The 21626-nt window shown below is 44.1% G+C and overlaps 1 protein-coding gene across 2 annotated transcripts in view; it reads right to left on the reverse strand.

Annotated features, from left to right (window-relative positions):
* Positions 1-21626, reverse strand: part of pkhd1l1.1 (PKHD1 like 1, tandem duplicate 1) — a 53820-nt gene that overhangs the window by 18544 nt on the left and 13650 nt on the right. For both annotated transcript variants that reach the window (XM_071522727.1, XM_071522728.1), the window contains exons 25-53: positions 20277-20409; positions 19614-19768; positions 18933-19055; positions 18411-18516; positions 17896-18003; positions 17513-17677; positions 16834-16955; positions 15936-16068; positions 15080-15272; positions 14076-14218; positions 13658-13762; positions 13037-13222; positions 12245-12418; positions 11173-11381; positions 9665-10640; positions 8678-8926; positions 8378-8527; positions 7541-7715; positions 7096-7252; positions 6608-6764; positions 5878-6087; positions 4937-5066; positions 4093-4334; positions 3625-3761; positions 2403-3432; positions 1516-1707; positions 1204-1355; positions 693-852; positions 408-579 (exon numbers count right to left, since the gene is read on the reverse strand). In XM_071522727.1, the coding sequence (XP_071378828.1) occupies positions 408-579; positions 693-852; positions 1204-1355; positions 1516-1707; positions 2403-3432; positions 3625-3761; positions 4093-4334; positions 4937-5066; positions 5878-6087; positions 6608-6764; positions 7096-7252; positions 7541-7715; positions 8378-8527; positions 8678-8926; positions 9665-10640; positions 11173-11381; positions 12245-12418; positions 13037-13222; positions 13658-13762; positions 14076-14218; positions 15080-15272; positions 15936-16068; positions 16834-16955; positions 17513-17677; positions 17896-18003; positions 18411-18516; positions 18933-19055; positions 19614-19768; positions 20277-20409 (6344 nt within the window). The remainder of the gene's footprint in view (positions 1-407; positions 580-692; positions 853-1203; positions 1356-1515; positions 1708-2402; positions 3433-3624; positions 3762-4092; positions 4335-4936; positions 5067-5877; positions 6088-6607; positions 6765-7095; positions 7253-7540; positions 7716-8377; positions 8528-8677; positions 8927-9664; positions 10641-11172; positions 11382-12244; positions 12419-13036; positions 13223-13657; positions 13763-14075; positions 14219-15079; positions 15273-15935; positions 16069-16833; positions 16956-17512; positions 17678-17895; positions 18004-18410; positions 18517-18932; positions 19056-19613; positions 19769-20276; positions 20410-21626) is intronic.

Here is a 21626-nt window from a genome sequence, read left to right on the forward strand (position 1 = left end):
TCTCAGTTTTTCAAAGTGTCCCTCCATGACCTTTCTTCAACCCACATTCTGTACAAACCAGTGTAGTACGATTTCCAAAATCAAGCAAGGAAATAGTAGCTGTAATTATATTCATCTCCTTCAGGTAATGGCTTGTTGATCTTGTTTTGTGTCCTGTCTTAATTTTTGTCTTTTCTGTGATGTTGCAAATGGAGCTGCTGTGATGCAAGAAAAATTTCAGACTGGATCTGACAATAAAGTATTATCATCATCATCATCTATCTATCTATCTATCTATCTATCTATCTATCTATCTATCTATCTATCTAACTGTGTGACCTCAAATCACCAACACTATCAGACTACAGCTGGTGAGTGTGAATCAGTCTGGTCCCGCTAATGAGTGACAGTGTTTGCCGTATTCGTACATGAAGTCGTCGGGCCGGCGGCTGGGTACGGGGGCGAGCGTGGCGGGGGGAGGCGGCGGGGGCGGGACGCAGTTGGGGAAGAAGCAGCGGTAGACCCTGAAGTTCACTCTCACGTCGACGGTGGAGCGGTCGGCGCTCGAACGCCGCCTGCGCTCGCTTCTCTTCCCGGACACTACAGGAGCAGAACAACGAAACCTTTGAACTCTTAATGTTTCACCCATGGGATCACTGATGTGTCTCTGATGTGAGGAGATCCATATTAAAGTGTCTAGTGAAGAGTCTGACCCATGTAGTAGAGGTTGTTGGAGCTGTCGTCGAAGTACCAGTCTCCGTTCTGGTTGTCGCTGTAGTTCAGCGGTGCAGCTGAGCCGTTCCTCAAGTCCACGATACGGAACTTGTCTGGACTCTGGGTGAAGTTGTGGTTGATGATCACATATTGATCTGGCTGTGAAGAGGGAGAAAGTACATGCAAAACATTAGTGTAAATAAACTCTGTGGATCGCTGTAGCTTCAGAGGAGCTGAACTATTGCCTAAGGTTTAAAATCTGGTCTGAAATTTTAAAGATGTGTAAATATTAGCACCAAAGTAGTGAGGTTTATTGCATCTGGGCAATTTTATCATTCTAATTGCACTGTACTATGTGGAAAACCCCACACATATAGCATTCTAGTAATGTCAAAACAAACAGGATTATTTACTATAATTTCAATATTTGACCCAGATCTGACTGATTCAATTTTTATACAAATTCTAAACAGGGGCATTAGACAAACATAGGAATGATCTTGTATGTACCTTGAAGCTGTAGAACTTTGCATTGTAAGTGATGTTTGTAATCTGGTCCACATCATCAAAGTACCAGTTGTAGGTGTGTGTAGACGGCAGCAAGGCCATCCAGCCGAACTTATGGGTCAGTCTCTTCTTCAGATAGGGAACCACACTGCTGCCTGTAACAGTGACAGATTTTAACAATCACAACACAGGCTCCACAGCATATAAATAGATCTGTGTAAGATTTGTGTAGACTTGTGTAGGAGGAGATCAGCTCTATCAATGTTGTTAATGTATGGATTTTTGGTTAGTAGTACTTCTGTGTGTTCTTAATACCAAATGAGTTGGTCAGGATGACATCCTTGGCCTTCAGAGAGGAAGGCGAGGGATTGTTGAACGACAGGCGGTGGAAGTCGACGGTGTGGTCGCACACGGCGCCGGGGAAAGCCACGCTCCACTCGGCGCTCTGGGAGCAGTGTGCCGGGTCCAGCAAGGCGCTCAGAGGCACCACCTTGTGGCCGGCGGTTCCTACGGGCAAGGTGACACCGGTAACATGGAGGTTAGGGATGCAGGAAGATAAACCCTTAAGCTCCATTAACCCACGTATTAAAGCTGATATAAACCTTTATGATATGAATTCATAGTAAGTAAGTGCCATCAGTCTGAGATGAGTTACACGAAAACCAGAAGTTTTCAGTAAAATTAAACATCAGTTATTGCAGTTTTGAGAACACATATTTGTGCTTGTTTGCTATTTTGTGATCCTTGATTGGACTGCATAGTTTGTTCACAATGTATTTTACCTCTGCATTGGAAATGAGTTTACTGTACCAACACTTAACTAACTAGACAACACTGTTAGTAATTGGACAGCACCTGAGATCATTCTGAATTCTGAGGATGTGGCATTCCTATAATAAGAGTTTCATCATATATAATTCCTTTAATGGTAAGTCTTGTTTTCTGTCTCACTGATGGAAATCTGTTTTTACACCCTGGCTATTAACCACCTTGAGCTGCATTCACTTTATGAACTGTGCTGTATAAGTAAAGATTGATTGAGACTGATTGATTGAGGCAGTGTTTAAAGATATACAGTTTAAGAGACTAATAGGAATTATATGAGACTAATGTGACTGATGCAGACTACAATGACAAATAAGAGGTTGATGTGACTAATATGAGACAAATATGAGTAATAAGAGCCTAATATGACTCATTACCTGTGAGGGAACCATCAGTGTCCACCAGCTGCACCTCATGCTCCCATCTGAAGCCGGCCTTGTTGGGGGCGTTGAAGTACTGGACCCCACTAAACCTGACAGCCCAGCCCCCACAGTCATGCACGCATGTCCCGTCGACCGCGGTTACCCCAATGGATGCGCAGGAGCTGCGGTCGAAGTTGATGAACTTGGTGTTCAGGACGCTCATGCCGTCGTCGAACGGCGTGATGACGCCTCGGTGCGTGCAGTAGTCGTCTCCCAGGCCGAGCTCGTCCACGTGGCCCACGATGGTGCTGTCAGACACCGTCGCCCCTCCGTCTTCTCCGAAGCCGCTCACCGCCCACTGTACGATGCGCTTGGCCTCAACGCCGGCTTTCTCGTTATTGACCATGACGAAGCCGCTGAACTGCACGGCGCCCACGTTCACCCACTCGGCGCCCTTCTCACAGTTCCAGGTGGTGAGGCCGCGGAAGACGGCGGGCTCGGGCGTCCGGGAGCGACAGCCGCCGTCCTTCATGGGGAAGAAGTCCTGGAAGATCCAGAGGCCGAACCAGCCTTGAGAGTGCACGGTGTTGTTGGCGAACTCCCCCAGGGGAACCTTCTTCTGGCAGATGTTTCTGTCGTAGGACGGGCCGTCCGGGTGCTCGTGCATGCGGTACCAGAAGCCGAAGTGGGTGCCCCCGGCGGCGGCGTTGTGGCGGATGATGTTGTTGGGATTGGTGACCCAGTAGGCGGCGGGAGTGACGTCGTCGTTCAGCAGGCTGGTGCTCTGCTTGACAAACACAGCCAGGTTGTACTGCAGGATGTTCTCCGTCTCGATGCCGTCCTCGATGAAGAAGGCCCCGCCCATGATGTTGTAGATGACGTTGTGCTCCACCAGCAGGCGGTGGGTGTTGTGGATGGTCACGGCTCTGTTGAAGGTCTGATGGATGGCGCAGCCCCTCACGTACGACTTGTAGTCGATGTTTCCCATCAGATGCCAGTGGATGGGATAGCGCCCGAGCCTAAAGGCCTGGCCTGCATGGAAGATCTGTGGGAGAAAAGCATACATGAGGAGTTTAGAGTTTATCATTTCTATATGTGTAAATAAATAAATAAACAAGGCGGAACAGAGAAAATAACAGATTGAGAGGGTGAGAAGAGGTTTATAAAAACATCTCAAAAGGATCAGCATAGGTTAGGAAAGCAATCTTAGTAAATGCATGTGTAAAATGTATTTTACCTCGACATATTCCAGTCTTCCAATGGCCAGATTCTCATTTGGCCTGGGTGCGTGGAACATGATGCAGCCTCCAAACTGGTCGCTGCCGACCTCCTCGCCAAACCTTCCCTGGAAACAGGTCTGGGTGGCAAATTCACCTGAAGCACAAATACATTAACATGACACTGTTATTATGTGACCCTAAAATCTGTTAATTGCTAAAAATGTGCAACAGTATAATAGGCCCAAATTATTTGATCGCCAACATTATGAGCAACTAATTGGTGCAAGGAGTGCAAAGGTCAGACTATAGCACCCAGAGAATAGATGTAACAAATATTCGTGTCCTAAAAGTATTCTTATAGCATAAAGAAATGTAAAGGAATGAGAGCCACAAAGAGTTAATGCGCATATTTACTAAGAGACATACAATATGCTTATACAGTATGTTTATGTCACTTGTCTTAAATGTTAACCACCATACAGCACCTGTGTTAAAACCTTCAGGGCAGGCCTCTATCTTGTCTTCCCACTCCTGGTGCTGGGAGCCTCGCACCACAATGTTCCTGGTGAGCAGACCCACCTCCGCCCGGCCCTCGAACACCGTGCCGTCGGGCAGCGTGACGGACACCCCGAGGTGAGTGTACTGGAGCGGCTCGGTCAGGGTGAGGGTCCTGCCGTCACCCGACACGGAGGCGATCCTCCTCACCTCGTTCTCTCTCTGGCTGTGCCTGGAAAACATACCAAACAGAAATAAATGAGAGCAGAGATAGACGAGTGGGCAAGTTCCTGTGGCTTGCCTACTGTCTCACCCTCTCTACTTTATGTGTCTAAATAAGCAATAAAAACTAGTTAAGGTGAAAGGTCTACCCACTATCCTTTATAAAAAGGAATTAAATGAAGCCATACACTTTTAACTGCCTTTCCAATATTTCTTGTGACAAAAATGCACAACATTTTCATCCAAAATGGTAAAATCATTTAAAACTAAAATTGCCTGTGGATGGGGATGTGATTATACGCACTCTAGTTGTGTGGGATTTTTAATCTTTATACTTTATGGGAGGCAAGTGGGGATGAAATGTGGTTATTTTTTTCCACATTACACAACTTCCCTAAACATTACCAAGATTTATTTCTACTTCATGGGATTTGATTACACAGATTTAATCCTGAAATCTTTTCAGCCTCACACACTCTGTTATACAACATCCTCTGTCACACTTCAGCCTGCAGGTGTGTGAATGTGCATGCATGTGGGTGTGTGTGCACATATAGTACACATGTATAATAATTTTAAATAATGTAACATAAATCTGAGGCTCTGCTGCACCTGTGGCCGGTGGAGGCGATGACGATCTGGTCCCCGGCCCTCCAGGTCACCTGCTTCATCAGGTTCAGGGTGACGGAGCCGTTGGTGGCGGTCTGGGCCAAGTGGGTCCAGGGAACGGGAACCGGAATACCTGGAGAAACAGGTTCACAACAATGACTGGTACCTGAGGTGGGTGGGTGGGTGTCACTAATAACAGCATCCCTGCAGGACACTGAGCTCAAATTACTCTGTTACCTGCCCATTATGTGACATTATGACATGCAATCAGGGGTTTTTAGAATATGTGTCACATCTATTTCAAATTCTCTGCTGCTGAATTTTTAACATGGGTGAATATGTGACATTTTTGGGTCTGCAGGAGATGACTGTCATTATACAGTAAGCTCTGTAGGTTTTTGCTGAGCGGCATGTTGTTTGATGCTTTGACTCCATACTATTCATCATTTTGTTGGGAAATGACACAGTTACTGCAAGGATAAAACTGCAGACTGTCAGGTTTAATATGAGGGTATTTTCAGCCATATTGAACGGTTAAACATATATATATATATATAAATATATGTATATATATATATATATATATGTTTATGTATATGTATGTATATATATATATATATAAACAGTATATATCTATTTTGAAAACAAAACAAGCAAAAACAAAAAATCATAATTTCAAGAAAATACATGTTTATATCCTCTAAAATGGTATGATTTTAAAGGAAATGTATTATGGTAGGTGATGATCTTCATTAAAATTCAATAGTACCTTTAATTTTCAAGTATCTCCATTTGGAATGACATTTTTCAACTTTTCAAATGTCATAAACCTACTGTACATGGATAAAAGATGGAAAACATCTCTCAAGATGAGTGTATGTATGTCTTGTATGTGTGTGTGTGTGTGTGTGTGTGTGTGTGTGTGTGTGTGTGTGTTTCCATACCATGCAGATCCAGCACCCCTTCTCTGACAGCCAGTGTCTTGGTTCCATAGACAGGGAGTTCCTGGGACCGGAGGTTTCCGTGAAGTGTGATGATGGCTTTGTGCTGGAACGGCGCCCCCTCCTGGCCGATCTGCAGCCGCCCGCCGTCTGTGATCAGGATGTTTTCTGCCTGCAGCTCGATGTCCGCTTCGTCAAAGACCAACGTCCCTCCTGACAACACAGAAAGAACAGCAGGGTACAAACTGAATGTTGATTATAGAAATATATATATATTTTTCATCTTAAATTTCCCCTTAAGTAGCTTCAAAGTTATAAAAAACATTTTTTCCATACTGTGTGACAATATCACATACATATTCTGTATCTGCTAGTTCCAACGCTTCATTGAATCTATAGCTGCTTATACTGAGTGAAATATTCAAACCCAAGATGCCATTTCTGTATGGTTGCACCATTACATCAATTGGAAAAATTTGACATGTCTTGTGCATCATTTTATACACATTTTGCTGTAATTTAGCACGACATATCTAATATCTTTGGAAACCTTGGGATCTCGACTAGAATTTAAAATAAAGTTCTGTGGGTTTGAATAAAGCTTGGCTGTGCAACATGCGTTTGTAATGATGCCGGTGGAACCAACAGGGTGGAAGATGTTACTCCTAAGAAATAAACAACTTCCCAAGTAGGCCTACAACCAGAAAGTGTTATTGAGAAGGTTTTTTAATACCTTGAATGAGGAGCATTTTCAGCACGGGGGTGCTGGTGTCCAGCAGGATGGTCTGGCCTTTAGTGATGACAGCGAATGTGCCTTTCTCTGGAGGAGACAGGCCGCCCCATGTGTACCGGGACGACCACACATCGATGTAGAAGAAATTTGCATTATCCTGAAAGAAGAGGCAAATAATAGATCATGATGGGAAAATAAACATACGCCGAAGAAATGAAGAACATCAGATTATTTTATGAGTAACATGAAGATGAAAAGACACAATATTTGGAGAAATTGTGGTCCAAACACTGAGAGGTGATACGGTAATGTGATACTTCATTGATCCCTGTAGGGAAATTCCCTTTTCTCTTGCTTCCTCTTGCTGACACCGGAGCTTGAACAAGGCCGCCCACACTAAAAATCTAGACACTCATGGTACTGTATGACACTTTGCATAAAAAAATGTCCACCAAACAACATATTTACGTTTCTCCGTCCTTTCTTACCATCTTGGCGATGCCTCGGTCTCCGATGCTGACCCGGACCTTGGTTTCCTGGGACCTCGGCTGAGCGTTGGTCACGCAGACGATGACTGTGTCGTTGGCGGACTGGACGTCACAGACGGATCCTGCGATGGTCACTTTCACCTCACTGCTGTTGGTGCTGCAAGGTGAGAGGACGAGCCAACAGAATGAGATTCAATTGTGAAAGGAGGTGCATGAAAACGAGTGAAAAGAAGGAAGGAAAGTATTTATTCATTATGACTGAAAAGCAAAAGCAAGAAAACGTTGAACGCAATGAAAGCGGAGTAGACCCGTGCAAAAAAAAGTGATTGTGTTGTGTAAGTTGAGCGTTTAATTCTGAACCAGTGGGCCATAATCTGGGTGTGCCGCTCCATTGTGCCATTTGCACACTGTGTCATCACTGCAGAGGCTCTTCCTGCACACTAACCTGAAACCAGAGCCGGTGATTGTGAGTCTGGTGCCTCCAGCGGTGCCGCCCCTGCGTGGGGAAACCTCAGCGATCAGCGGAGTGAGCTGGGACTTGTAGGTGAAGCCATTTGATATGTTGACGGCATCCAACTGGTTAACGACAGCTACCACACAGCTCACCTCCGACTCAGTGCCTGAGGGTAGACAGCACGCACACACACACACACACACACACACACACAAAGCACAGGGAGAATCAAGATGCGTGCATGCAGAGAACAAGCAGCCTGAGACGTCTCGCCATCTGTGACGAGTTATTGTCTTATCTGACATGTCTGTCATTTTCCGCTGCGTTTTACAGGCCAAGAACATTCCTCACAGAAAAATTCAAGCTCCATTAAAGCTTTTAAAGTTCAGCTAAGACAGGACTGGTTGGGCTCAAACCGTAATCAGATGGTATCTAGAGACCAAAAATAAACCAGCAGGAATGCATTGTTTCCAAACAAAAACTTGCAAAATTATAGCTAGGTATGTTGCAAGAAGGGTGGGAAAGGAGTTTCTTAGAAGATGAACAATCTCTTCTATTCTAAGACACAATTTGGCTGGTAATTCGTCTCTTGCACGCATATATTACAGCATTATCTTGTTGATTGTTGTCTGATGAAGGCTTCCTTGGCCGACACATCACGTTTTTAATATTCTCTAGGTAATAAACACTACTTTTAAGGAAGAGAGTGTGGCGCCCATCCATTTTGTACTTCAACAATAATTAAAATGGCCATAAAATTTTGGAATCCACCAGTTAGTTTCCTGCTATGATACATGTATCATTTGTAATAAATCCCGCCATACTCACCATTGTTGAATGGAGAGCGGCAGTAGAGACGGGTGGATGTGGACATCTCTCTGTGGACTTCACATTCCTCCCCGCAGATGAGCACAGTGGAGTTGTGAGGGTCAAACCCAGAGCCTCGGACCGCCAGCAGAGCGCCGCCGCCAAAACTGCCTGGATCCCAGACAGAGACAGAGCGCTTATTAAAAACACTTTAAGATAAGATGAAATGTTTGATGATCACTATGGGGAAATTGGGTCATTCCAGCAGGAAAGAATAGGATATAGAAAACAACAAGTAAAACATATTGTCTCACTGCTTACCCTCACTGGGCTGGACCCCGCTGAGAAGCAGCTCGTAGGTGAAAACAGCATCCGACTGGGCGCGACCTTTGACCCGGTGGTGGAGCAGGACCGGGTACGGCCCCCCTGGGTTTTCCCCCGCGGTGCACTGAACCTCTGTGTCGCTGACGGCCGACACGTTGCAGGACACGTGGTTTACGGTCACAGAGACGAGCTGCGGGTCGGTGCCGAACCCTGATCCTGTCAGAGTGATCACCGAACCGCTGGAGCCTGTGGGACGCAAACAGAGGAGGGGGGAAAGGGGAGAAGGGAGAGAAAAGGGAATGAGAGAAAGGATAAATGTAATATGAGTATGATATATTGCCTCAAAGACATTATTTAGTTCCTGATACTGTATGTTGTTGTCCGCCAGATCCTCTGATTTATGGGTGTTGTCAGGAGAAAATCTTATGACTAAATACGGTGACTTGATCATGTTTTTACTGGAATTGTAGGATTACATGATGCTCTGTGGGTTGAGAAAATATTCTGGCGTTTGAGTTTATGAAACCCTTTTAAAACCCCTCTATCGTTTCGAAAAACACCATCATCAATCTACAATAAGATAATTTTTTCCTGATCTCTGAAATGCTGGCATTTTGGAGACACAATGTTTTCTCCTGACACTGCATTGCAAAAATCTCCATCTTAACAAGTCATTTAGTCTATTACTGAGCCCTAAAATCGGAATTTTCTTAAAATACGTGAAAAAATCTGCCAATGGGGTCAAGTTTTATTTTCTTCATAGCAGTGCAGTGATCTGCTTTATTCTGACTTGTTTCAAGATATTGACACTCATTTCTCGGAAATTCTTGAAACAAGTAAAACTGCAACTGGAGTTATCTCACCTCATTGGCAGAATTGATCTCTTGTTTTAATAAAAAATTGATTTGAAGGCTGACTGTGAGACTAAATGACTTGTTAAGATGGATGTTTTTGGCAGTGTGAGACATGTTGGACCCTACTCACCGGTGTTGGGGCTGACGGAGCTGATGCTGGGGGTGTGAGCCTGGGAGTAGGTGAAGTTGAGAGGAGGATACTCCACGGAGAAAACCTGGACGCTGACGGTCACCATCCCCTCATCGTGAGGCGGGGTCAGGCAGCGCAGCCACCCTGGGGTGACCTCCTGGATCCTGCAGGGTGCGCCGCCAACCATCACACTGGTGTTCCCCGGGGCAAAGCCGTTTCCGGTGAGGGTGAGAGGGGTTCCTCCCGCCACGCTGCCCACGTCTGGGCGGAGGGCCGCCTGGGCACGGCTGTTCAGGACGGCTTCACCGGACGCCAGGCCTTTACTTCTCACAATCACTTGGATGTCGTGGGTCCCGGCAGGCAGAGCGCCGACCCTCAGCATGATGTTGGCGTCTGTTACCGCGGTGACCTCCAGCTCCAGGACGCCGGCGAACACCGCCACGTCGTCCACGCTGCTGCCGAACCCCGCTCCGGAGACGGTGACTGTGGTGTAGTTGCCGTCGACGCTGTCGGGGGAAACGCCGGTGACCGCGGGGGTGACAGAGGAAGAGTAGAGGAAGGAGCAGTTTGAGTGACAGGAGCTTCTGATCCCGTCTGCCCGGAAGACGGCGTCGCCGGCACGCGGCTGAGAGGGGGCGGTGTCGCAGATAATGAGGGTGTAGTTGACTGACAGGACGGAGCAGGGCATGTCGGCTACAGTCACCGCCCCCTCCAAGAAGCCAGAACCACGGATGTGGAGCCTGGTGTGGCCGGTGGGGCTGCCGACGGGCGGCGTGACGGAGTCGATCACGGGCAGAACCACGAAGCGGCGGCCGAGCTCGTGCGGCACGGTGACGATGCCGCCGCCCAGGTTTTTGACTCGGACCGCCACGGGGTGCGGGACGCCGACGGGGGCTCCGCTGTCCGGCCCGAGCCTGCAGCTGATCTCAGAGTGAGAACTGTTGATCACGACGCAGGGAAGACCGCCCACTGTCACCTGTACGGAGGAGACAGGTGAGAAACACAGGAAGCACCAACTGAACACAGAGCTCAGATGAACACAGCTTGAATGATACCAAGCAGAAGTCATATTTTTTCAAATATCTTTGAAAGAACAAGTGAAAACTACACACAGAAAAATAAAGGTGCAAACTAGAACCGGAAATGGTTGGATGGAGTGAAGCCATAGAAGAACCATTTGAGGAACCTATTAATATCCCAATAAGCATATATGCTTCTTTGGGATATTAAAAGGTTCTTCATTCTTAGTTATTGGATGGTGGGTGATGACATAAATGTGGAAAATATTAATGGATTTCCCAGACATGGATACAGACATATTGAGATTGAAAGGGTTTGAAGTAGAAAGATGTCAGTAGAAAGTCAGTATTTACAGTAGTTTACAGTATTGGATAACATCATGACTACTGAGTGACAAGATCAATAGTTTGGGCATACAGAGCAACAAAATGTATTGATAATCTAATTTATGAAACCCTAATAAAATGAGCCATTAAAGCCCGCCTAACCTCGTTGGCGCAGGCGGTGTCGCTGAAGCCCGCGCCCTGGATGTGGATGAGCTGGTACGCTGAACCCTGGCTGGGGGAGATGGAGTGGACCTCGGGGGTGGCGCAGGCAAGGAAGCTGAAGGAGAGGCCGACTGAAGTCTGATTGGACGGCTGGCCGCACTGCGGGGAGGAGACGCACTGCGGGACCGACCTGCTGACTCGACGTGAACCTGCAGGAGAGAGACGCCTCTAATGTGAGTCATGAGTTCACAAGCCTGAAGATCGATGGAACAATATCACACTTCAGGATTGACCCATATAGATAGGCTGTAGGATGCTGAATGCATATTGGCAGGGTCGTTACCACTTCAGTTCTCAAGTCCATTATTCTGATGTCTTGGACTTGTCTCGGCCTTGTGCCTATTTGGACTCGGATCTGTCTTGCTCCAACTTATTATCTTATCTAAAAATGTTCAAAGATATATTTTTTTCTCCACCTGGTCCACCTTTGTTTATTTTCTCCTTGGCACTACAAACATTACATCTGGAATACATAATGCTATGCACTAATCAGTTGCAACTTTTAAGCATTAGTTTTACATTTGGAAAGACATTTACACTGTTTACTGTTTATTTTGGTCTTTGTCTTGATTAGGACTGTATTTGCTCTGGTCTTGGTCTCAACTTGGTCTCGATTCAAACTTGACTGGACCTGGTCTTGGAATTGACATGGACTCAACTAAGATGGACCACAGCCCCACATTTTGGGGCCTGATTTGTACAGTCTACAATCTATTGTGTGTCTTCCACTGACCCTCTTGCACTAGGTCAGGTCCTGTTGTCCCTGTACCATATGTGCAAAAATGTACTGTGTTAATTGTCTCTGCTCCAATGCCACCAAGACAAATTCCTGCATATTTACTGTACTGTAAATTAAATGATTCTGATTCTGAGCATCAAGGACCTGCTGATGATGTAGGATCAAGGGCCCAAACTGGGAGTTCATTCATTCTCATTTGGCTTCTTAATGCAGGAATCCCCCTACAGCTGACTGTCTGTATCTATCTATTATCTATTGTATCTATATATTTACCGCCTGTCATGTGTCTGGCCTCCATGCCTCCCACGCTGACAGAGACTCTGCTGCTCCTCTCCTCCAGAGGCTTCACTCTCACAACGCCCTGCAGCAGCCTGTCGTTGGCATCGTCTATGTAGCCGCTGCTGTAGTAATACACACCGGGTGCAGTGAAACGGTAACCGAAAAAGCCTGAGGGCAGAGAGAGAGAGAGAGAGATAGAGAGTGTAGAGCAAATAATATGTAGCATACTTGGACACAGTGTGCTCTTGTCCTGTTCTGTCTGTCACACGTTTGGATGGGTGCCACTTCCCACCACAATAAATCACATTCCTGGTGTGACTGACAATCATGCCAATGTAAAAATCCACCCTAAAACACTTTACCACTGTTGTTTGGTGGTGTATTTTTTCTTATTCCTGTGGATATTCGGCCAAACGTAGATGACGCGACTGCAGCTACAATTTGAGTTTGATAACACAAAAATGTTCAACTACTCTAAAACATCAGCGGTAAACGTCAGGTTTTGGTGTCAGAATGAAACCATTTTGAACCGACATTCAACAATCACACAGGGAGAAATCCATATGTAGAAGAGGCAGAGAGATCAATTTCTCCACTGACAGTAGCCTCAATAGACCAGAATGCAATGCAGCCGCAAGACATTTTGCGTAGAAGCGTAATTCTCACTTTTCTTGACTGGAAAAACTCGCTCTCTTGCTCTTACTCATGTTGCTATCGCTTTTCCTCTCATGACCTAGATGTATAACTATAACTCTATGGGGGCGGGGTGGGGGCTCTGTACTGCACCTTTTTCGGTCTTGGTCTCTCCGCTGGTGAACGGTCCCCCTTCATAGGTGTTGCCGCTCGGGCTGGAGACACTGAAGACCCGGTAGCCCACGTTCTGGAAGGCCGGTGCCTCCCAACGCCAAACCACCGTATCTCCAACAGACACTGTCAGTGCGGCAGGTCTCCATGCAGTTCCCTCTCCAAAATCTGGACAACACAGACAGAAATAGACAGAAATAGAGTAAGACATATACAGTCCTGTCATATAGTATATACAGTATATACATGATACATACAGTATACACATACATACAGCAAAATAATAAAAAAGAAAATAGGTTATTGTCTGTGGGTGTGCAACATGTAATCTAAATAATTACAACTCCTATTCAACATAGGAATACTTATGGAAGAACTTAAAGAATGGAGCAGTCAAACTAGTTCTGTAACACTTGTTGTTTTCCCATATCACATATTGTCCCCTTGTTCATCCTCACAAGTCACATTGTGCTCGCAGCCACAGGTGACAGTTTCCTCCCTCACAGCAATTCTCCACAAGTTAATCCTGTTTCTGTTGTTCTCAGTTTTAGCCTGCTGAGCTTTGGTTTGACAGGTGCACAATGGGTGGAGACGTGAGCCTACCGCGGTGGGAGCCTCGGTTGGTGACGGTGTGGGTCTGCTCCTCCGACTGCACGACACATTCCAGCTCGTTCTCCGAGGCGGCCGTCACTTCACACTCTGCGTCTCCTGGCACGCCCATAACCCCCCAGAAAGATGTGTGAGATCATGTATGAAACCACCAGCAATTAGTTAGATAGTTTCACTTTTCCATATCTGTGTGTGTTGCTTCACTGTAGACTCATGGAGGGAAATTACCAGCAGCTAGCCGCCAACATGCAAATTGTGGTTGTGGCTGGGAATTTTATCTCGCTGCCAACCATCTGATTCATAACAAATCTAGTTGGCTGGTAAAATCATGAAAGTGGCTGGTGATTTTTGGGGTACAGCAGCCTCGGTGTGAAATAGATTATGTTAAATTGCTTGAACTCATGTTGCTTACCGACAGAGACTTTGTTGTCAGAGGTGTTGTTGCTGAAACCAGAGCCGGTAACGGTCAGCCTGGTTCCTCCCAGCAGGGAGCCGAGCGCCGGGGAGACGCTGTAGATCTCCAGGATGTATTCAATGGTGGCGTTCACGCCACTGCTATGAAACGGAAACCAGAAAAGAATCCAATAAATTCCTGATTGAAGGATCCACCGGTAACACTTTACAATAAGGGTATATTAATTAAGGGTTAGTTAATACTTAATAAGCATTAACTAACCCTTAATTAACAGTTAACTAATGTATCTGGTAATAATTTACTAATGGTGTTCATGTTAACTAAGGTATTAATTTATACATTATTTAAACTATTAAATAATGTATAAATGAATACTTTAGTTAACGCTTATTAAGCATTAACTAACCCTTAATTAATGTACCCTTATTGTAAAGTGTTACCGATCCACCATTTGAAAAACATGCTTCCTTCTCTTACAAAATGTTAGCTGTCTTGATGGTAAAACTGACTATGGAATATTTTCTGAATTATTAGAGGACTGAAGACCTATGCTTATAAATACATAATATTTTAGAGGGTATAATCGGTTGTATTTGTGAAACACTGATCAATAAACATCAGGGAACCTTTTTTCCCTAATTTGATGTGTAGAATTTTAGAAAGAAACCTTTGTCTTCTAATCAAAGTCAAGTAAAGACAAGATGACAGAAGGAAACAAGCATCACTACCTTCTATTACATCTTTTTTCATGTACAACACCAAAGACAAAACACGCAACAAAAGAGCATATGTCACTTTTTTGACGTGTACACAAATATTCAAAACACTTGGGGACTGTGTCTGTCAGCAGCTAACGATCACTTGATAAAAATAACATGCATGGTTAGCTCTCAGTGAGAAAGCACAAAAGCAAGTGTTATGTTTTCTCTGTTGCCTGACAGAGTATTTCCAAATGAGGAAACTATGTCTGGGAAACATCTTTTAGTCTAGAGTGATAGTACCTTGTCCTGGGGTAGCCGTTGTTCCCCACCTGTACGTCCACCTCATACAGGCCGGGGGGAAGCACAGGGAGCAGACAGGTGATGTTGGTTGCTGTCCACTGCACAATGGGACACTCCTCCCTGCCGACGAACACAGCGCTGTCATTGTCTTGGCCTCCGAGGTTTGAACCCAGGATGGTGAGAACGCGGTGTCCTGCACAACAGAAGAAGAAGAAGAAGAAGGAGAACGGAAATGTCAACAACACATCTTTCCGTGTAGGAGTTCAAGCCATTGAAGTGCCAAGATAATTAACACTTTACAACTGGTTTGACAATGAGGCTGGGTAATTCCAGAGCTTTCAAAAGTGTCACTAATGGTCCTCTGGTTTAACAAACACGCTTGTTGTGTGGACACTTCTCTTTTGAATACTATAATTAGGTTGGATGACATGCATCCATTATCTAATAGTTTCTGATCTCCAGCTCCGTCGCTCAGGCTCTAGCAAGAGAAACGGGCACAAACAGAGAAAAATAGGTTGGGAAACATTACATAAACAAAATGAACAAATGTTGAATCCTATTATTTTCCTAAACAAAGGAGCTATAGGCCAAACGGACAATGGATTTTGTACCAGTGCATTCATTAGACATATAAGATTTCTATTGACCTTTGGACAATAGATGCCCATCCCGCACATTAAGCTTGATTCTCTATGTAACCACATCAAAGAACATAATCCACGGACTCTTCTAGTTTTACCAAGCTCAGAAACCCATTACAGCGATACTATCTCCTTTGAATGTTTATTAACTGAATGAATCTGTGTTACAATGGCTCCATTTAGAGTGGCATTTGAAAAAGTTCCTCTCCACTCACCGATCACAGTGGTAGTCTGGGGACTCATGCTTGTGATGAGGGGTGTAAGGGAGTTATCGTAGGTGAAGGAGCTGCTTGCTGTCTCACTCATGTTTCCCACCCTCACTGTGACCGTCTGCGATCCTGCAGTTCCCTGAAATAAGTAAAACAGGTAGATATAAAGAAGTCCAATAACTCTGGAGTGTCTGGAGCTCCTTGAGGTGCTGCAAAATAGAGGAAAACGTCCATAAAATGTCCATAAAAACTAAAGGTGTGCCGTGCACCTCATCATTTTGTGATAGAGATAAAAAAAAATGTGTCATTTGCTCCAGCGTTTTTAGTTGCCTTATGAAAAATTAAGCATTTGCACAATGATATTTATGATTGATTTATGAAAAGTACAATAAAGGTGGATTGCACCAGCACAGTTGAATTAGATTTCAAATTAACTAGAGCTGTGTTGCACAATTTAAATTTAACCCTAGCTGAGTAAATCTAAAATGGATGATTTAAAGCTAAATTTAAATGATTCAAACTAAGATTATCACCTCAACAAAAATGCAATTATGAGAGTTAAACCACCTCAGCTGTCAGTTTAAAGTTAACTCTTGATCAAAGTTGAGTAAACTGGAGTTGATTTGTTTTTCGAGAACAGGATTTAAGTCAATCTATGATTAAAGTAAAAACTAAACAGAGATGTAAAAGACGGTTTAACTTTAATCGTGCTTATGGTTAAACTAGGTGTACAGTTTACAACAGAATTTATTGATAAACCATGATTTAATCCAGTTTAAATTAATCTTTGTTGGTGCAACCCAGCCTAAGAGTACAGCGTCCTGTACTGTAGCTCTTTGAGGAGCTGGGAAACGCAGGACAACAATGTCCATAAAATCTATTGGTTTTCAGTCTGTTCACTTACTGCTGGGGTTCTGCATTTTAGCTCGGTGTCACTTGCATGAACCATCATGCACTCCTCACTGCCAACCGTAACCATGGTGTGCCGGCTGAAGCCGAAGCCTGTCACTGTCAGCAGAGTGCCACCTGTGAGAGAAGAACAGAAGATAACGCTTATAGTATATAAAACATTATTGGTGAGTGTGGTCATTTGCACATGTACTGTGTATGTGTGGTCCTGCTGACCATATCTGTGAGTACTGTATGTACTGAACTCTCTGACTCATCTGTTTTTCCCATGTCATAGTCATTGCCCATGTTCTTGTCACTGTTTGCTTCCATTTTTTTCCTAACAGGGTTTTCTTGGAAGTTTGTCCTAGGTAGGTTAGGCTATGTAGAATAGATAGGCAGATAGATAGTTATGTCTTGCTAAAATCTGCTACTGTGTGTCTTGTGCTTTTCCTGACATTTATCCTATTTCATTGTGTTCTATGATTGATTGTTGCTCAGTTAGATCTAGTTAGGCTCAACTATGTACTGTGAAACTCTGTGATATGTCAACATGTCTGCACTGATGCTACCAAGACAAATTCCTGTGCATTGTCAGTTAAAGTGATTCTGACTCTGATTTTGTGACAAATATTAACAGGGATCAGGGTTTTTACACTTTGTACAGCTGTTATAAACTGTGCGTAATAATATACCTGCCACACTTCCAGACAGCGGGGAGAGAGAGGACACAATGAGCTGGTAGGTGAAGTTGAGGACGTCGCCCCCTGAGTAGCGGGACCGGCCCAGAGAGGGGAAGCTAACTGACACTGGGTAGGTGCCAGCACTGGCTCTGCCCAGCCTGCACACCTGGGTGGTATCTGAAACACAATTCACACAATCCGGTTAAACTCCTTCCAACAAAAAAAACACGAAGAAAGAAATATTGTGGAGTCTATTTCATTTTGGTGAGCTGTGGGCATTTGATTAATCCAAAGATATTCCTTGTACCTCATTGATATCCTCTAATCTTAAAGACTGGTGAAAAACACCATGACTCATAGCGGGCTGTTCCTCTTTCCAAACATATTTCACTCACCGGTGACTTGTTCAACTTGGCATCGAGCGCGTCCCACCATGATGGAGGCATTTTCACTGCTGAACCCAGTCCCAGTGACAGTCAGAAGAGTCTCCAGGCCGTGGGATCCTGAACAAGACAGTGACATTTATTAATAGATACAAAATGCACCTTTTCTTTAATGTTTTATATGTACAATAGGGCTAAATGTTGAGTTTTATCATAGGTTGTTGTTCTGCAAAATTAGACATTTTACTATTTTTTCCCCATCATTTTAGAACAAGTATTGAATTTTTGATATATTGGAACCAGTTTTGATATCAAACATTTTCATTAACACTAATCCCTATCCTAGCTTTTCTAGATCGTTTAATGTTAATTCACTCTTAAACTTTTGCAGTACTTCTGCAAAAACACAACAGTTTGCTTTGATTAAAAAGAAAGGGAAATCGGTTGTATACGGTACGCCTCAGAAAATGAATTAATAACCAATTACGCCTCATGTTGAATGAACCAGGAATGTGTTAGGAGGGCACCTTGGGACGGGCTGATTCCAGTCACAACCGGGGTCGATTCCTCCGACCATTCAAAGCCACAGTCACCAGAACACTTAGAGGGAATGCCATTGATGTGAACCTCCACCTGCAAACAGCATGACAATACCCCCAGTCAGTAATGAAGAGTTTAGGAAAAGGTTTTGCACCACAAACATGACACACTGGTGTGAAATAACCACTGAGGGTATGAGGTTACTGCTACTAGAGTCATAACAGAATAATGGAAAATGGAAAACAGTAGCTGTCAATTGCTGCAGTATCTCCTGTGACACAAAGCAGTTCTTTAATAAAATGCAAACACGGATTAAATCCTGCCTGGAGGCATGCAATATACAAAACTGTAATGTTATGCAACACCACAGATATGAATGACACGTGCTGTACATAATTTACATTCAGCAAATACATCAAATGATCAACAATGGCCACAACGGACAGTCGACAGATAATAGATAATACTGCAACCAAATGTTCCTGAGGCTCTTTGCATCTCAGTTGTACCTGAGGTTTGTTTTCCCAGACACGGAGGAAATCTCCTGTCAGGCTTCGCATGAACAGTCCTCCCTTTGTCTTCTCACGTGCTTCAACTACTGGATTGATGCCGACTACAGATGAGTCATTGACCTGTAATGAGAGTGACTCAGCATCACAAACTGACTCCTGTTCTCCGATTGTCTGGAGAAACGATCATTATTGGAAAAGGAATAGGAAATATAAGATACAATCAGTAAGAATAAATACTAATGCTACTATTTCTACTGCAATTAGAAGTATTACTACGATTGTTATGACTACCACTACTACTGCTACTACTACTGCTGTTACTACTACTATTACTACTAGTGCTATTACTACTACTACTGCTACCACTACTGCTGCAATTATTACCACTATTACTACTACTATCACTACTATTGATATTTTTACCACTACTACTACTACTACTACTACTACTGCTATTACTACTGCTATTATCACTGTTATTACTACTACTGCTATTACTGCTAGTACTACTTCTACAGCTATTATTACTGCTATTACTACTACTACTGCTACTAATAATAATAATGATAATGTGTGTGTTTCACAGGCAATAGATCAATATTAAATAAAAAATAAATAAAAATAAATGATGGAATATGAAGTATGTATGTTCTAGTACACATCAGGCTGGAGTCTGACCTGCATCAGAGGCTGGTCCCCAGGCTTGGTGAGCCACTTGACTTTCCACTTGGGGCGCCTGCAGCCTCCTTCCCTTCTAACCCGGACCTGTCCCATCCCCGGGATTCCCTCCAGGGCGAACTTCAGGTCGTCTTCACTGATGTCCACCGACAGACCTGAGAAGAAACACACATGACGCTTCTCTGTACAGCTGCAACCGTACTGTATGCCACACTGCTTGAAGGCACATAGTTGAATGTTGAATATGTATATGTAGAGTGATCCATTTTGGAAAAAATCTGCACCTGAATTCAATGCACCCTGTTATAGTGTTATCTAATATCCTTTGGAAAGTACTGTAACCTACTTTAATTGTGTGCTATGAATCATTTTGTAAGTGTAATGTCACTCTTTGCAAATGGTGTATTTCTTGTTTCTGAATGAGAGATTTCACATAATATCAGGTTCTTGTTAGAAAAAATGTCATGTCATGTAGCTCCAGCATTGGCATATCTATCAAAAAATCAGACTGCAAACTATCTTTCAAGAGTCAGTCTCGGGTCACGGGGAGTTGAACCTGGCGGGCGATCCTATCTGTGGAGCAGTTTGTATGCAGCTAGGACAGCTCCAGCTGTTAGAATGCAAATCATGAAACAAACGTCACTCGCTGCCCTTCAGATCTACCTTCAGCACGGCTCCCATAAATCTCCACATCAAAGGTGCCGTTGAGCGGCGGGCTGGCCCTGTGGCGGCGGCTGACGGTGACGGCGGCGGCTCCGTCCCTGAACTCAGCCGTGTCCTCGCTGCTGTTGGACATCTTTAAAAGGACAGTGGAGAGGAAGAGAGGGTCAGACAGATCCGGAGGACACACTGCTGACATGAAACCGTTCTCACAACCCTAAACTAAATTTGTCATTCTTAACACATCTGTGTGTCTGGTTTGGGACAACACACATTTCTGTTACTGTTCAAAATTGCTGTCGGGTAAAAACCTTGTATCTCCAGAACGTCAACTTTTCAGGAACTAAGAAAAACAGACTTGTTTTTAGATTGAGCAGCATGCTTTTTTGACTTTATCCCACAGAGTTTGAAAATAAATAATTTTCTCAATCAATAGAGGAGCGTGTAATCCTTCAACTGAAGTTAAAACATGAAAATCATCAAAACTGGAGTTTCAAGGGTTTCACGTGACAACAGTGGTGTGTTAATATCAGCACATACTGACTTTCACCAATCGTTTCAGACAAAGAGTGTCAGATTTCAGTGTAACAACAACAAGTGACACACACACACACACACACACACACACACTACTGTATGTACGTGACTTTTCCGTGCCAGTCCTTTCAGTCTGTCACTGCTACCTGCAATCTCTTAGGCAAATGTCGGATTACTATACATTACTGCCCATGGCGCCCATTACTGAGGCGTCAAGTCTGATACAGAGTTCTTCATTTTGTCGCCTCTCTGTACTCTAGGCTATCACATGACCATGGGCCACTAAATACATCCTCCGGTTGAACTAGGCACACTATTAGTAATCACCTTTAAATCTTACACAGGTTCACCTTGAGGAGATTGACTCGTCTTTGTTGCTTTAAAGAACAAAAATCGAGATAAGTCCTAGTTTTCTGTTCTTAATGAATGGTAATGGCCCTTTCTGGGTGGAGTTTGCATGTTCGCATGGGTTTTCTCCCACCAAGACACAGTTCAGGTGGTTTAGAGACTCAAAATTGTCCATAGGTACAAATGTGAATATGAGTGATTGTTTGTCTTTTAGCCCTGTGATGGACTGTCAACCTGTCCCAGGAGTCTCCCTGCCTTCTGCCTGATTTATGCTGACCCAGAATAAGAATAAGCGGGTAAAGTAAATTAAAGTGTAACTTCGGTATTTTTCAACCTGGACCCTATTTTCCCATCTTTTTGTGTCTAAGTAACTAATGGGGACAACAATTTTTGAAATTGGTCCAGTATGGAGCGAGATCGCGTCAATGTACGTCCACTAAAAGTGCTTGTTTTTGCCACTGACAGGCT

This window comes from Centroberyx affinis, unplaced genomic scaffold (assembly GCF_046629955.1).
Source record: "Centroberyx affinis isolate AG114_WGS23_722 - 3 ecotype Tasmania unplaced genomic scaffold, CSIRO-AGI_Caff_v1 ptg001025l_1, whole genome shotgun sequence".
In the NCBI taxonomy this organism is placed as follows: Eukaryota; Metazoa; Chordata; class Actinopteri; order Beryciformes; family Berycidae; genus Centroberyx; species Centroberyx affinis.